The sequence below is a fragment of the Vulpes vulpes genome, chromosome 9 (genome assembly GCF_048418805.1).
Source record: "Vulpes vulpes isolate BD-2025 chromosome 9, VulVul3, whole genome shotgun sequence".
In the NCBI taxonomy this organism is placed as follows: domain Eukaryota; kingdom Metazoa; phylum Chordata; class Mammalia; order Carnivora; family Canidae; genus Vulpes; species Vulpes vulpes.
The window spans coordinates 104717559-104733571 of record NC_132788.1 but is presented as its reverse complement, the minus strand read 5'-3'; the positions used below and the strand labels follow the sequence as shown (position 1 = coordinate 104733571).

The 16013-nt window shown below is 39.3% G+C and overlaps 1 protein-coding gene across 1 annotated transcript in view; it reads left to right on the top strand.

The window, feature by feature from the left end:
- Positions 1-16013, top strand: part of LOC112912543 (adhesion G protein-coupled receptor E4-like) — a 47619-nt gene that overhangs the window by 18984 nt on the left and 12622 nt on the right. Inside the window, exons 7-10 of the mRNA XM_072721623.1 lie at positions 1940-2053; positions 4141-4334; positions 8031-8189; positions 10944-11138. Coding sequence (XP_072577724.1) covers positions 1940-2053; positions 4141-4334; positions 8031-8189; positions 10944-11138 — 662 coding nt within the window. The remainder of the gene's footprint in view (positions 1-1939; positions 2054-4140; positions 4335-8030; positions 8190-10943; positions 11139-16013) is intronic.

Sequence of the window (16013 nt, the reverse complement as noted above, 5' to 3'; positions counted from 1 at the left end):
GATACTATGTTGCCAAGAATGTGATTTTAATTCTTGATGTTAATGACAGGATGTTTTATTTTTGATACAGAAGTCTGCAGATGCTAGTATTTCCATTCTACACAGGTATATATTTTAAGTCCTTTGTGGTCCCTACTGGTTCCAGGTTCAGACACCAGAGAGCATAGAGGAACTTCTGTTACCTGCACCTGGGTGTGGAGATTCTATCCTCTATCAGGGCCTGACCTGACATTAATCAACATGTACATAAAGGAGACATTAATACACTCTTTCCCTTTTCTCACTAAAAAATACCTAACTCTGGGATACGAATAAGATGTAGTAGAAGGAGAGGTAGGCAGGGGATGGGGTGACTGGGTGATGGGCATTGAGGGGGACACTTGACGGGATGAGCACTGGGTATTATACTATATGTTGGGAAATTGAACTCCAATAAAAGAATACACCAAAAAAATGTGATGAAACATAAAAACATTTTTAAAAGAAAGTAAAGACGGGATGAGCACTGGGTATTATTCTGTATGTTGGTAAATTGAACACCAATAAAAAATTAATTTATTTTAAAAAATAAATAAATAAATAAATAAATAAATAAATAAATAAAAAGAAACTAAAAAATAAATACCCAAGGTAGCTAAACCAGCGTGCATATTATCCGCAATCCACGAAGCTAAGGGACCCTGTCTGTCTCAATCACAACTATGGCTTGGCTCATCATACATGGCCAAAGAATGCACACTAGTGATTTCCTTTAATATTTGGTAACTCCTTAAGGCTATCAATGTTATTATCCCAATCTTGTAGATGAGGAAATTGAAGCTAGGAAAGATTAAGCCACTGACCCAAGGTCCCTCATAGCACATCATACATAGTAAGGTGGTGGCTCCAAGGTGAATCCCAAACATCACAGTTCTTGTCAACATCACTTTCAATGTGTTGCCTCCCTTGTTGATTTGGAAATGGTTATGTCTGCTCTACCTTCCCTCCTAGCCTCTAAATCAGTGCTGGGTTAAAAAGCAAAGGGCAACACTTGACATCCACTTGGAGGCCTATTACCAAAAATAACAAGCATTGGTGAGGATGTGGAGAAATGGGAGCCCTTATGTACTGCTGCTGGAAATGTAAAATGGTGCAACTATGTGGAATTTGTTCCTCAAAAAGAATATACCAAAAAAAACTAAACATAGAATTATTTCATGACTCAGCAATTCCTCTTCTGGGTCTGTACTCCAAAGAGTTGAAGGCAGGAACTCAAAAAGATACTCATACATCCATGTTCACAGCAGCATTGTTTGTAGCAGCCAACAGGTGGAAGCAATTCAAGTAAACATTCACAGATGACTAGATAAGTAAAATGTAATGTATCCAGACAATGCAATACTATCCAGCCTTAAAGGAAGGATATTCTGATACTCGCTACAGCACAGAGGACCCTTGAGAACATTGTGCTCAGGGAAATAAGCAGACACAAAGAACAAACATTCCATATCCCACTAATAGGAGATCCCTAAAGGAGTCCCATCCATGGAGACAGGAAGTAGATAGTGGGAGGCAGGTGTGCATGAGGGGGTTTAATGGGAACAGAGTTTCAGTTTAGGAAGATAAGAAAGTTATGAAGAGGGATGGTGAAGATGTGACTGTGCTTGACACCACTGAACTGTATGCTTAACTGTGGCTAAAATGGTAAATTTCATATCATATGTATATATCATAATAATGATAAAGAAAAGAGTGAAGGTGTATGGTTCATTTCCAGTTCACTTTATGAATTTGACTAAATGTCCACAGGATTTGGCCATTTCTTTCCCACACCAATCAAGAGTAAGCAGTCCCTAGCGCGTATGGGCTTTTCTTTTTGGTGTCCAGTGCAGGTGATTATCATATTGTAGCAGGTGGATAAGGAAATGTTGCTGTTAACCAATCATTCTCTGTTTTTTAGACATTGAAACACGAAGGGTTAAGAAATGCAGGCTGAGAAAGCCATTCAGGCTGAAGGCAGGAAAGCAGACCATGGACATTCTCTGCACCACCATTCAGAAGGAAAGCTTGGGAGGTATAGTATATTGAGGTCCTAGAACTTAGACATCAGCCCAGGAATATTCCCAATGGAATTCCATGTTGCTCCTATAAAACAGTTCCCAGAGGCCCTTTATCATACATGAGGAAGTTCCGCGGATGACATTTCTAAAGCCTAGGTCTGGGAAATTTACACTGGGCTCTTACAGCCAGAAAAAAAAGAAGAAAAGAATCCAATTTCTTATACACAATTGTGTTTACATTGGATGTGTTGAAGTGGGACTGGAGTTGAGATTTCTTAATGACTTCCCATGTGTGCTCCTTGCTTAAGTCACCTCCACCCTCTAGGGAGCTCTAGGCTGGTTTCCTTAAATGGATGTCTTTCCCCTGCACATGAACAGTGAATGGTTCCCCATTTCCTAGAGCAAATTATCCAGCCTTTTAGCTCTCTCTCTTTTAACTTCTGAATATTTGTTATACTTATTCATTTATTTTTTTTGCTTTAAGTTCTAATTTTTAAAAAAAAATTACTTGAGATGTAATTGACATGTAACATTAGTTTCAAGTGTGTGGCATGATGATTTTATATTTGTCTAGCTCATTTTTAAATCTGTGTACCATCTATCATTAATCACCTTAAAGGTTTTCCTTTTATTGCTTTTTATATGACTTTCTCCTCCTGCAAAATTACCTCCTACCAGTCTTTATCTCCCTCCTTCACTTCCTTGCTCTTTCATTTCTTCCCTTTCTCTCTCCCTTCTATCTTTCCGTCTTTCTCCATTTTTCTGCTAGCTTCTCTCTTTCTCATTCTTCACTTTCCTCCTTCTTTCCATCCACTCATTCATCCACCCATCTGTCCATGCATCTACCCAATCTTCTGTTCTTCCTTTCATCTATCTATCCATGCATCCATCTATCTATCCATCCATTTATCCATCCATCCATCCATCCATCCATCCATCCATTATTCCCTGCATCCATCCATTTTTCCATCCATCTACCCACCCACTCACCCATCTGCTAACTTGCCTGCCTTTTTTGTCTTCCTTCCCCTCTCCCTCATTCTTTCCATCGATTCATTGATCTGCATTGAAATGTTTCAGAAATAATGACTTCACTTTTTCCTAGCTACAACCTAAAGTTAGTTATTTAATATCTTTAATCTTGTCCTTTACTGTAGAATGCCAAAGAAAATTTTCCCAATCGAGAATGGTAACAAGGACAAAATTATTATTTAAAATTAAAAATACTTTAAAATTTTTCCCAGCACCATTTATTGAAGTGACTGTCTTTTTTCCAGTGGATAGTCTTTCCTGCTTTGTCAAATATTAGTTGACCATAGAGTTTACATTTCTGGATTCTGGATTCTGTTCCATTGATCTATGTCTCTGATTTTGTGCCAGTACCATGATTTCTTGATCACAGCTTTGTAATACAGCTTTAAATCCAGCATTGTGATACCCCTGGCTCTGGTTTTCTTTTTCTATATTCCCCTGGCTATTCAGCCTTTCGAACTTATTAAACTCAACAGCAAAGAAACAAGCAATCCAATCATAAAAAATACATTAAAAATTAAATGAGTATGACTTATGTGAGTGACTCAGTACATTATCCCATAGTAAAGACTCAATAAGTGGGAACTAAAATTATTTTTTCCAATGGTCTGGCATCCTATCCACAAATGAAAGTTAACACAGACAATTTGTAAAATCTTTGATATTGCCTTCAAATGAGCATCACTGAACCTAGGTGGGGTTTCTTTTGTTGTTGTTGTTGTTGTTGTTGTTGTTGTTGTTTGGGAGGGTTTCTTTTTTATATAAATTTATTTTTTATTGGTGTTCAATTTTCCAACAGATAGAATAACACCCAGTGCTCATCCCATCAAGTGCCCACTTATGTGCCTGTCACCCAGTCACCCCCACCCCCTGCCCACCTCCCCTTCCACCACCCCTAGTTCATTTCCCAGAGTTAGGAGTTTTTCATGTTCTGTCTCCCTTTTTGATATTTCCCATTCATTCTTTCTCCTTTCCCCTTTATTCCCTTTCACTATTTTTTATATTCCCCAAATGAATGAGACCACATAATGTTTGCCCTTCTCCGACTGACTTATTTCACTTTATCCAGGTGCTATTGCATTTATATCTTATGCTTCCATTGGTTCCATCATCAATGAGAGCTTTGTGTCTGAGGAAAACCTAATGACGAAGGAAAAGTTGCATAATTTCTACCTGAACTCCAAGGTAGTGAGTGGTACAATGGGATCCAGAAAGAACACCTCGCTCTCCATGTCCATTAATTTCACATTTCAGCATGAAAAGGTGCGTGAGAACCAGGTGACTCCATTACATCTGCTGGGATTTTGTAACTAACTGGGAATGTTTCCATGCTGATGAATTTACAGGTTGGAAGTTTATAAAAATGAGATAGATTCTCACTCATCTGGGGGACATGGTGTTAGAAAGTCTAAAATGAACCCAGAGTGAGAAACTGGGCTACCCCTGAGCTCTACTGAGTAGATAACCTCAGAATCAACCCCTCAACTGTCCCCCAAGCCTCTGGACAGCTCCAACTTGTCAGACTGGTCCACATAAAACCAGTCATATTTTAAGAAGGCACCAATCCAGATCAGCATATAAGATGAGTGATAGTCATTTGGGGTTTTTGAAGTGCTTCTCAAGTGCTGTAACATGGTGTCAGACCAGGTACATTTCAATAGGAAAGTTTTCTGGGTTTTAGAACTTGCCAAAATTAAAAATGATTCTGTCTTCTTCAAGGGGGTTGTTTGCTGTGTAAGTAATTTCCTCAGAACTAGGCAACTTAAAGTGATATGCATGTATTACTCACTAGGTTTCTGTGGGTCAGGAATGTGGGAGGGGCTTAGCTGGGTGGCTCTGGCTCAAGGTTTCTTCTAAGTTTGTCATCAAGATGTTGGCTGGGATGTGTCACCTGAAGGGTTCATTGAGGCTAAAGGGTTTGTTTTCAGGGTGCTTCCCCCATCTGGCTGTTGGCAGGAAGCTTCTGTTTCTTGCCATGTGGGGCTCTCTGAGAGCTGCTTCAGTGTTCTCACAGCATGGCAGCTGGCTTCCATGAGTGCTCCAAGAGAGACTGCACCTAAGGGAGTGGAATTATGCTTGACATTTTGAAGGGAGTGCCAAAGAATTGGCAGGATACAAAATCAATGCCCAGAAGTCACTGGCATTTCTATACACTAACAATGAGACTGAAGAAAGAGAAATTAAGGAGTCAATCCCATTTAGAATTGGTGGACATTTTTTAAACCACTACAGGAAGAGATGGAGCTGAGTGGTCTGGGTTCAAGTCCCATCTCCTTTCCCATTCACTACTTAGGGAAGTTACTCCATCTTCTGTGATGAGCTCAGCCCAGAAGCTGAGGTTCTGTTACTTCTAGTAGCAATGTGCCTTGTTGGTTCATGGTTCATGTTTATACACATGAGTCCATGTGTATAAAGTCCTTAAAATAGTGCCTGGCATCAGCAAATGGTGCTGGGAAAACTGGATATGTGTGTGCTGAAGAGTAAAGTTAGACCCTTAAATCATATACAACATGACACTAGATGGAACAGACATAAATGTAAGACAAAAAAACTATAAATCTTTTATAAGAAAACATAGTGGGAACGTTTCATTACTTTGACATAGAAAGGGTTTCCTAGGGATCCCTGGGTGGCGCAGCGGTTTGGCGCCTGCCTTTGGCCCAGGGCGCAATCCTGGAGACCCGGGATCGAATCCCACATCGGGCTCCCGGTGCATGGATGGAGCCTGCTTCTCCCTCTGCCTGTGTCTCTGCCTCTCTCTCTCTCTCTCTCTCTGTGTGTGACTATCATAAATAAAATTTAAAAAAAAATTTTTAAAAGAAAGGGTTTCCTAGGTATGACACCAAAAAACAGCCAACAAAAGTAGAAATAGACAAATGGATTACATCAAACTATGCATCAAAAGACACAGTCAGTGGAGTGAAAAAGTAACCCATGGAATGGAAGAAAATACCTGATAATGAATTAGTACCCAGAATACATAAAGAAGGTCTACAATTCAACAACAGCAACAAAATAACTTGATTTTTGAAAAAGAGCAAAGGATCTGAATAGACATTTCTGAAAAGATGATATACAGATGGCCAAGCAGCACATGAAAAGATGCTGGACATCACTAATCATTAGGCATATGTAAATCAAAACCACAATGACATATCACCTCACATCCATTAGTATGGCTACTTTAAAAACCAATTAAATAGAGTGAGGATATAGAGAAATTGGAACCACTATGCACTGTTGATAGGAATATAAAATGGTGCAACCACTATGGAAAGTAGTATGGTGATTCCTCAAAAACTTGAACCTTGTATTACCATATGAAATAATATAGAATACTATTTAACTTTAAAAAGAAATGAGGACTGTTACTATGTAAATGATGAATCACCCAATTCTAAACCTGAAACCAGTGTTACCATATATATTAAATAACTAGAAGTTAAATAAAAACTTGAAAAATGAACAAATACAATTTTGATATGTACTACAACATGGATGAACCTCCATGGTTCAGTATGCTGAACAGGACAGTATGCTGAAGTGAAATACACCAAACAAAAAAAGACAAACGCTGTAATCTTCCTTTTCGTATGAGGTCCTCAGAGTTGTCGAGTTCATAGAAACAGTCAATAGGTGTTTGCCTAAAGCTGTAGGGAGAGTATGAGGAGTTATTTTTAATGGGTATAGAGTTTCAGTTTTACAAAATGACAAAGTTCTGGAGATGAGTTACACAAGAATATGAATATACTTAACACTACAGTGCTGTCCACTCAAAAATGGTTAGGATGGTAAATTTTATGTTATGCAATTTTTACCTTAAAAAAAGCTTTCTTAAAAAATTTGACACCATCATATAAACATTCCCAAGCATTAGATACCATTACTATCTAGGCTCAACCTTTGTTGATTTTTTTTAAATGTAAGTCTGTGGGAATTTCAGGACACTAGGTGGTGAGCACTTATAATATTTTTTTCTGCCATTTCTTTCCTGTCAAAGATGTTGCCAAGCAATATTCAGAAACCACTTCCTCCTTACCCAGCTCTTAGCTGAACATAGGAGATATAGATAGATAGATGATAGATAGATCAATAGATAGATCGATGATAGATAGATAGATGATAGATAGATAGATAGATAGATAGATAGATAGATAGATGATAGATCACCCTTGGACCTGGATTAAGGAAATAAAAAGACTATTGTCTCCATCATGTAATCAAACTTTGGGCATGATTGAGTAACTATGTGAAAGCATTCTGGCTCCATTTATAGCTCCCACTGGGGCCCATTATACTTAAGTTATTCATTGTAGCAGCTTCAATGGGCAGGTCCTCTTATGCATCAAATGAAAGAACAGTGAGAAACACTTTTGTGCACGTACCATATTTTGAGTTGTGTGTGTTACTTAACATCTCTGTGTCTCTATCCTACAATATGTGCACCTGGGAGAGTAACAGTATCTACACCATAAACTGCTGTGGAGGTTGAGTGATTCCATGCTGGATCTATAGATTGGTACCTGCATACATAGATAGGTGTCAGTGTTGTCTGTGTCAGTGATGAGGACGATTGCAATGGAGATAAGGACTATTTGTTGGGAATTCAACAGATGGATTCTCCTCTCCAGGAAATTATATTGCCCTGACCTCAAAAAGGATCTCCTTTTCTTATTTACCTTACAAATGACAGAAGCAGTCAGGTAGGATGGTTAAGATTTATGGCTCTGAAGGCAGAAATCCAGAACTGGAATTCCATCTCCTCCTTTATCACCACAGGACAACTATCAGTTTCCTCCTGTGGAAAAGGAGTATACGAATACCTGCCTCACAAAGGGTTTTGTAAGCAGCAAATGAGATGGTAGATATGAAATGCCTAGTATGTTTTGGAGTATGAACAACAATCAGCAAAATTTAGTTATTCCATGACCGGACTAAGGCAATGTGGTTATTCTCCAGATAAAGAGAGAAAATGAGCAGCCCCTCTGTGTCTACTGGCAAGGGTCATCATGGTCTAATGAAGGCTGTCAAGTCATTTCCTCAGATGAAAATCAAACTGTTTGCAGCTGCAGCCACCTCTCCAGCTTTGCCATTCTCATGGCATCCACCAAATTACAGGTAATATCTACTTCTGTAAATAAATTGACCTTTCATTGAAGTGGAACATTACCGAGTTCCATAAAAAAGAGGATTGATTGAGTGTTTGCATTCTGATATTGAATGGAGAGAGATTTTAAAGCAAGCCCTCTACTTGTGAAAGGCTGTCGATATTTTCAGTGGAAAACACTAGAATGTTGACCTGGAAGTGCAAGTTATTAAATGCTTCTCACAGTTTTCTGTTCCTAAGAATCACAACAGATGCTTATTTTAAAATTCATTTTCTTGATTCCATCCCTGAGAGATTTGGATTCTGAAAACCTAGAGTGAGGGGTCAGGGATGTGCATTTTACAAGGGGATTCATTCCTTAAACAAATATTTGGTGAGCATCTAGGACTGCCAGGCAGAGTCAAAGTGTGTAGAAGATAGCCCCTGTCTTTGTGAACAGGGACATAGTAAGAAATGGATGTCAGAATAAGTGAATTGTGCTGTATGTTGGAAATTTCTCTCTCTGATATGCAAAAATGATAACAGTTACTACTACTCTGTGCTCTCTCAACACCCAGGGAAAGAATGTCAAACATCCCCTTTACATTGATCATACATTGAACTGATAATTTTGGAACCTAGTAGGTTAAAGAAAATATACTAGTAAATTATGTTCATGTTTCTTTTTTACATTTTTTAAAGATTTTATTTATTTATTCATGAGAGACAGAGAGAGAGAGAGAGAGAGAGAGACATAGGCAGAGGGAGAAGCAGGCTCTATGCAGGGAGCCTGACATGGACTCAATCCCAGTTCTCCAGGATCACACCCTGGGCTAAAGGCAACTAAACTGCTGAGCTACTCGGGCTGCCCTCTTTTTTACATTTTTAATGAGGCTACTAGAATATGTAAAATTACCTCATAGGGTGTATCTTTTTTGAAAAAAACAACTTTATTGAGGCATCCTTGACATATAAAAATTGTATTTATAGTTAAAGTGAACAACTTGATGTTTATGTGTATGCACTGTGACAAGACCATCACAGTCAAGCTAAATAACTTACCCGTCACCTCTACATGGATGCCATTTCATGTGGGCATGTGATGGGAATTAAGATTTCAAGCAAATTTCAAGCATACATTACAGCATCGTTAACTCTTGCCACCACACTACACATTAGATCCCCAGAACTCATTCAGCTTTATAACTGAAGCTTAGTGCCCCCTGGTCACATCTCCTCATTTTCCCCTCTGCCCAGTCCCTGGCAACAATTATTCTACTCTCTGCTTCTGTGAGTTTGACTATTTTAAATTTTGCATATAAGTGAGGTCATGCAGTATTGGTCTTCCAGTGTCTGGCTTGTTTCACTTACCTGGTGTCCTCAGGGTTCCTCCACATTGTCACAAATGGCAAGATTTCATTCTTTTTTTAAGGCTGGGTCTATTCCATTGAATGAATACACCTCATTGTCTTTATTCATCTGTCCATCGATGGATATTTAGGTTGTTTTCATATCTTAACTTTTGTGAATGATGCTCATATGATATTTCCATGGGACAGTGCCAGCTTGGTGGTTTCAGGTTTCCAACATCCCTGTGTAGAAAATGCTATCTTTGACTCTATTAGATTGCTAGGACTGCCATAACAAAGTGTCACAGACTGGGTGGCTTAAACAACAGAAATTTAATATCACAGATCTACAATCTGAAAGTCCAAGTGCAAGGTGTTGGCAGGATTGCTTTTTTTCCACAAAGAGTTAAAAATAGACCTGCCCTACGACCCAGCAATTGCACTGTTGGGGATTTACCCCAAAGATTCAGATGCAATGAAACGCCGAGACACCTGCACCCCGATGTTTCTAGCAGCAATGTCCACAATAGCCAAACTGTGGAAGGAGCCTCGGTGTCCATGGAAAGATGAATGGATAAAGAAGATGTGGTCTATGTATACAATGGAATATTACTCAGCCATTAGAAACGACAAATACCCACTATTTGCTTCAACGTGGATGGAACTGGAGGGTATTATGCTGAGTGAAGTAAGTCAATCAGAGAAGGAAAAACAGTGTATGTTCTCATTCATTTGGGGAATATAAATAATAGTCAAAGGGAATATAAAGGAAGGGAAAAGAAATGTGTGGGAAATATCAGGGAGACAGAACATAAAGACTCTTAACTCTGGGAAACGAACTAGGGGTGGTGGAAGGGGAGGAGGGCGGGGGGTGGGGGGGAATGGGTGACGGGCACTGAGGCAGACACTTGACGGGATGAGCACTGGGTGTTTTTCTGCATATTGGTAAATTGAACACCAATAAAAATTAATTTATAAAATAAATAAATAAATAAATAATTTAAAAAAAGAAAAAGAAAAAAAAAAGGATTGCTTTTTTCTGAGCCTTCTCTCTTTGGCCTGTAGATGGCCTCCATCTCGGTGTGTCCTCTGGTGGTCCTCACTCTCTACCTTTTTCCAAATTTCAAATAAGGACACCAGTCCTATTGGATCAGAGCCCCCCTAATTATGTCATACTACTCAGCTCTTTAAAGACCTTGTCTCCAAATACAGTCATATACTGAGGTCCTGGGGACTAAGACTTCCACATATGAATTTGGAGGCAGGGGACACAATTCAGCCTGCAATACTGCCTCCATTTTAAATATGGGGACTTCAGATCTCAGAGAGTTGAAGTCACTTGTTTGGGGGACTTAACTGGGATGCCCATCTGACTCTCCATCAGGCACATAATGACAGTGCTGGAAACTACAATGGATTCCTTCTTTGCTGATTCAGGTGGATCCCATGCTGACCCTGATCACCTATGTGGGGTTGAGCCTGTCTCTGCTGTGCCTCTTCCTGGCAGCCCTCACCTTCCTCCTTTGCCGATCCATCCAGAACGCCAGCACCTCCCTCCACCTGCAGCTCTCCATCTGCCTCTTCCTGGCCCACCTACTCTTCCTCTCAGGCATCAACCGGACAGAGCCCAAGGTAGGAGAATCAGCTGAAACTCACTTTTATGTAAACATTTCCACTGGCATTGCCACTATGATCCTGAAGCCCAAGTAGGTAGATGTAGGAAGAGGGATGGAATACAAAAATTTGGGTAGACAGTCCACTTCCCCCCATTGTCATCAGTTGCCCATTTTTTAGCACTGTCTATTGACAATGGAGTCTCTGGGAACAAGTGTTAGAAAGGGGCTTCCTGGCTATGAAATGGTGGAAATCACATATCTAGTCAAACTCATTTTTTTTAACATGGCAAACCTGAAGATCAACAGAGGAAGTAACTTGGCTGAAATCACATAATAGGTTTTTTGAGGTGTTAGATAGGAACCTCAGAGTCCTGCAGTAAATCCAGTACACACAGATATAGCCCATTTTCCAGCAGAACTTCCTGTGAAAATGAAAATGTTCTATATTTGAACTCTTCAAAATGGTAGCCACTGGTAGGTGTCTAGTATGACTGAGAAACTGACTTTAAAATTTTGATTTTAATTAATTTTTTCACTGTTCTTTTTACATTTTTTAATTAAATTCAATTTGCCAACATGTAGTATAACGCCCAGTGCTCTTTCCATCAAGTGCCCTCCTCAGTGCCCGTCACCCAGCTACCCCATCCCTCCACCCACCTCCCCTTCCACAACTTTTTGTTTGTTTCCCATAGTTAGGAGTCTCTCATGGGAAAAAAAAAAGGAGTCTCTCATGGTTTGTCTTCCTCTCTGATTTTTCCCACTCAATTCCCCTCCTTTCCCTTATAATCCCTTATAATCTTATATTCCATGTGTGAGTGAAACCATGTGATGATTGTCCTTCTCTGATTGGCTTATTTCACTCAGCATAATACCCTCCAGTTCCAACCATGTCGATGTAAATGGTATTCATCTTTTCTGATGGCTGAGTAACATTCCATTGTATATATACCACATCTTCTTTATCAATTCATTTATTGAAGGACATCTTGGTTCCTTCCACAGTTTGGCTATTGTGGACATTGCTGCTATGAACATTGGGGTGCAGATGTCCCAGTGTTTCACTACATCAGTATCTTTGGGTAAATATCCAGTAGTGCAATTGCTGGGTCGTAGGGTAGCTCTATTTTTAACTTCTTGGGGAACCTCCACACTGTTTTCCAGAGCGGCTGTACCAGTTTGCATTCCCACCAACAGTGCAAGAGGGTTCTCCTTTTTCCACATCCTCTCCTACATTTGTGGTTTCCAGTCTTGTTAATTTTCAACATTCTCACTGGTGTGAAGTGATATCTCATTGTGGGGTTTTTTTATGTATATTTTTATTGGGGTTCAATTTGCCAACATATAGTTTAACACCCACTGCTCATCCCATCAAATGCCCTCCTCAGTGCCTGTCAACCAACACCATTTATTGAAGAGATTGTCCTTTTTCCAGGGGATATTCTTTCCTGCTTTGTGGAATATTAGTTGACCATAGAGTTGAGGGTCCACTTCTGGGTTCTCTATTCTGTTCCACTGATCTCTGTGTCTGTTTTTGTGCCAGTACCATGCTGTCTTGATGATCATAGCTTTGTAATACAGCTTGAAATCCAGCCTTGTGATGCCCCAGCATTGGTTTTCTTTTTCAATATTCCTCTGGCTATTCGGGGTCTTTTCTAATTCCATACAAATCTTAGGATTATTTGTTCCAACTCTGTGAAGAAAGTGAATGGTATTTTGATAGGAATTTTATTGAACATGTAAATTGCTTTATGAGTGTTGAACCATCCTTGCATCCTGGGGATAAATCCCACTTGGTCATGGTGAATAATCCTGTTAATGTACTGTTGGATCCTATTGGCTAGTATGTTGGTGAGAATTTTTGTATCCACGTTCATCAGGGGTATTGGTCTATAATTCTCCTTTTTGGTGGGGTCTTTGGTTTGGGGATCAAATGGCCTCATAAATGAGTTTGGAAGTACTCTGTCCCTTTCTATCCTTCAGAACAGCTTTAGTAGAATCGGTATTATTTCTTCTTTAAACCTTTGATAGAATTCACCTGGGAAGCCATCTGGCCCTGGACTTTTGTGTCTTGGGAGGTTTTTGATGACTGCTTCAATTTCCTTGCTGGTTACTGGCCTGTTCAGGTTCTCTATTTCTTCCTGTTCCAGTTTTGGTAAGTTGTGAGTTTCCAGAAATGCATCCATTTCTTCTAGACTGCCTAATTTGTTGGCATATAGTTACTCATAATACATTTTTTAAATCGTTTGTATTTACTTGGTATTGGATGTGATCTTTCCTCTTTTGTTCATGATTTCATGAATTTGAGTCTTTTTTTCTTTTTAATAAAGCTGGCTAGGGATTTCTCTATTTTATTAATTCTTTCAAAGAAACAGCTCCTGGTTTTGTTGACCTACAGTTCTTCTGATCTCTATTTCATTGAGTTCATTCTATTTTGTTGAGTTCTTCTTTAATCTTTATTATCTCTCTTCTTCTACTTGGTTTAGATTTATTTGCTGTTCTTTCTTAAGTTCCTTTTTTTATAAATTTATTTTTTATTGGTGTTCAATTTGTCAACATATAGAGTAACACCAGTGCTCATCCCCTCAAGTGCCCACCTCAGTGCCCGTCACCCAGTCACCCCCACCCCCCGCCGACCTCCCCTTCCAGCACCCCTAGCTCGTTTCCCAGAGTTAGGAGTCTTTCATGTTCTGTCTCCCTTTCTGATATTCCTTTAGCTGCGAGGTTAGCTTATATATTTGAGGTTTTTTTCCAAATTTTTAAGGGAAAAAATACATCACTTGTATTGCGATGTATTTCCCTCTAGAGACCACTTTTGCTGTATCCCAAAGATTCTGAATGGTTGTATTTCATTTTCATTAGTTTCCATGAATCTCTTTAATTCTTCTCTAATTTCCTGGTTGACCCATTCATTTTTTAGTAGGATGCTCTTTAACCACCATGTGTTTGAGTTTCTTCCAAATTTCTTCTTGTGATCGCGTTCTAGTTTCAAAGCATTGTGGTCTGAAAACATGCAGGGCACAATCCCAATCTTCTGGTATCAGTTGAGACCTGATTTGTGGACTGTATGTGGTCTATTCTGGAGAAAGTTCCATGTGCACTTGAGAAGAATGTGTTTTCAGTTGCTTTCAGATAGAATGTCCTGTATATATCTGTTAATCTATTTGGTCTGGTGTATCATTCAAGGCCCTTGTTTCTTTGGTCATGTTCTGTTTAGAATATCTGTCATTTGCTGAGAGTGCCCTCTTGAAGTCTCCTACTGTTAGTGTATTATTATCTAAGTATCTCTTTACTTTGGTTATTAATTGATTGATATACTTGGTGGCTCCCACATTAGGGGCATAAATATTCATAACCATTAGGTCTTCTTGTTATATAGATCCTTTAAGTATGATATAGTGTCCCCCTTCATCTCTTACTACAGTCTTTTGTATAAACTCTAATTTATCCGATATGAGGATTGTTACCCAGCTTTCTTTTGTGGACCATTTGAGTGGTAAATGGTTCTCTACCCCTTCATTTTCAGGTTGGAAGTGTCCTCAGATCTAAAATGAGTCTTTTGTAGACAGCATATAGATGGGTCTTGCTTCTTTTTATCCAGTCCAATACCCTGCATCTTTTGTTGGGATTATTTAGCCCATTCACGTTCAGAGTAACTACTGAAAGACATGAATTTAGTGTCATTGTATTATCTATACAGTCCCTATTTTGTGTATTGTTTCTTTGGGCTTCCTCTTTCTTTTACAGGGTCCCCCTTAATATTTCTTGCAGAGCTGGTTTGGTGGTTACATATTCTTTCAGTTTCTGCCTATCCTGGAAGCTCTTTATCTCTCCTTCTATTCTGAATGACAGCCTTGCTGGATAAAGTATTCTTGGCTGCATATTCATCTCATTTAGTACCCTGTATATATCCTGCCAGCCCTTTCTGGCCTGCCAGATCTCTGTGGAGAGGTCTGCTGTTAATCTGATATTTCTCTCAATATAAGTTAAGAATCTCTTTTCTTGAACTGCTTTAAGAATTTTCTCTTGGGCAGCCCGAGTGGCTCAGCAGTTTAGCTCCACCTTTAGCCCAGGGCCTGACCCTGGAGACCCGGGATGGAATCCCATGTCAGGTTCCCTGCATGGAACCTGCTTCTCCCTCTGCCTGTGTCTCTACCTCTCTCTTTCTCTTTCCCTTTCTCTTTCCCTTTCTCTTTCCCTCTCTCTCTCTCTCTCTCTCTCAAATAAATAAAATCTTTTTTTAAAAAAGAATTTTCTCTTTATCTTTGAAATTTGTAAGTTTCACTATTAAATGTTGAGATGTTAAATGGTTTTTATTGATTTTGGGGGGTGGGGGAGTTCTATCTATTGGATCTGAATGTCTGTTTCCTTCCCCAGATTAGGGAAGTTCTCAGCTATGATTCTTCAAATATATTCTGTGATCCTCTCTCTCTCTTAGCCTCTTCTGGAATCCCAGTTAGATGTAATTCTTCCTTCTCAAGCTATCATTTATTTCCCTAGGCCTTTCCTCATGGGCTCTTAATTGTTTTTCTCTTTTTTCCTCCACTTCCTTCCTTTCCATCAATTTGTCTTCTATGTCACTCACTCTCTCTTCCACCTCATTAACCCTAGCAGTTAGAGCATCCAGTTTGGATTGTGTCTCATTTAAAGTATTTTTTATTTTGGCCTGATTAGATCTCAGTTCTGCAGTAATCAAGCCTCTAGAGTCCTTTACATTTTTTTCCAGAGCCACCAGTAACTTTATAATTGTACTTCTGAATTGAATTTCTGACATTGTATTTAAATCCACATTCAGTAACTCTGTGGCAGAGTATTGCCTCTAGTTCTTTCTTTTGTGGTGATTCCTTTTAGTCATTTTGTCCAGTGCAGAGTGGCTGTATGAGCGAGCTGAGTC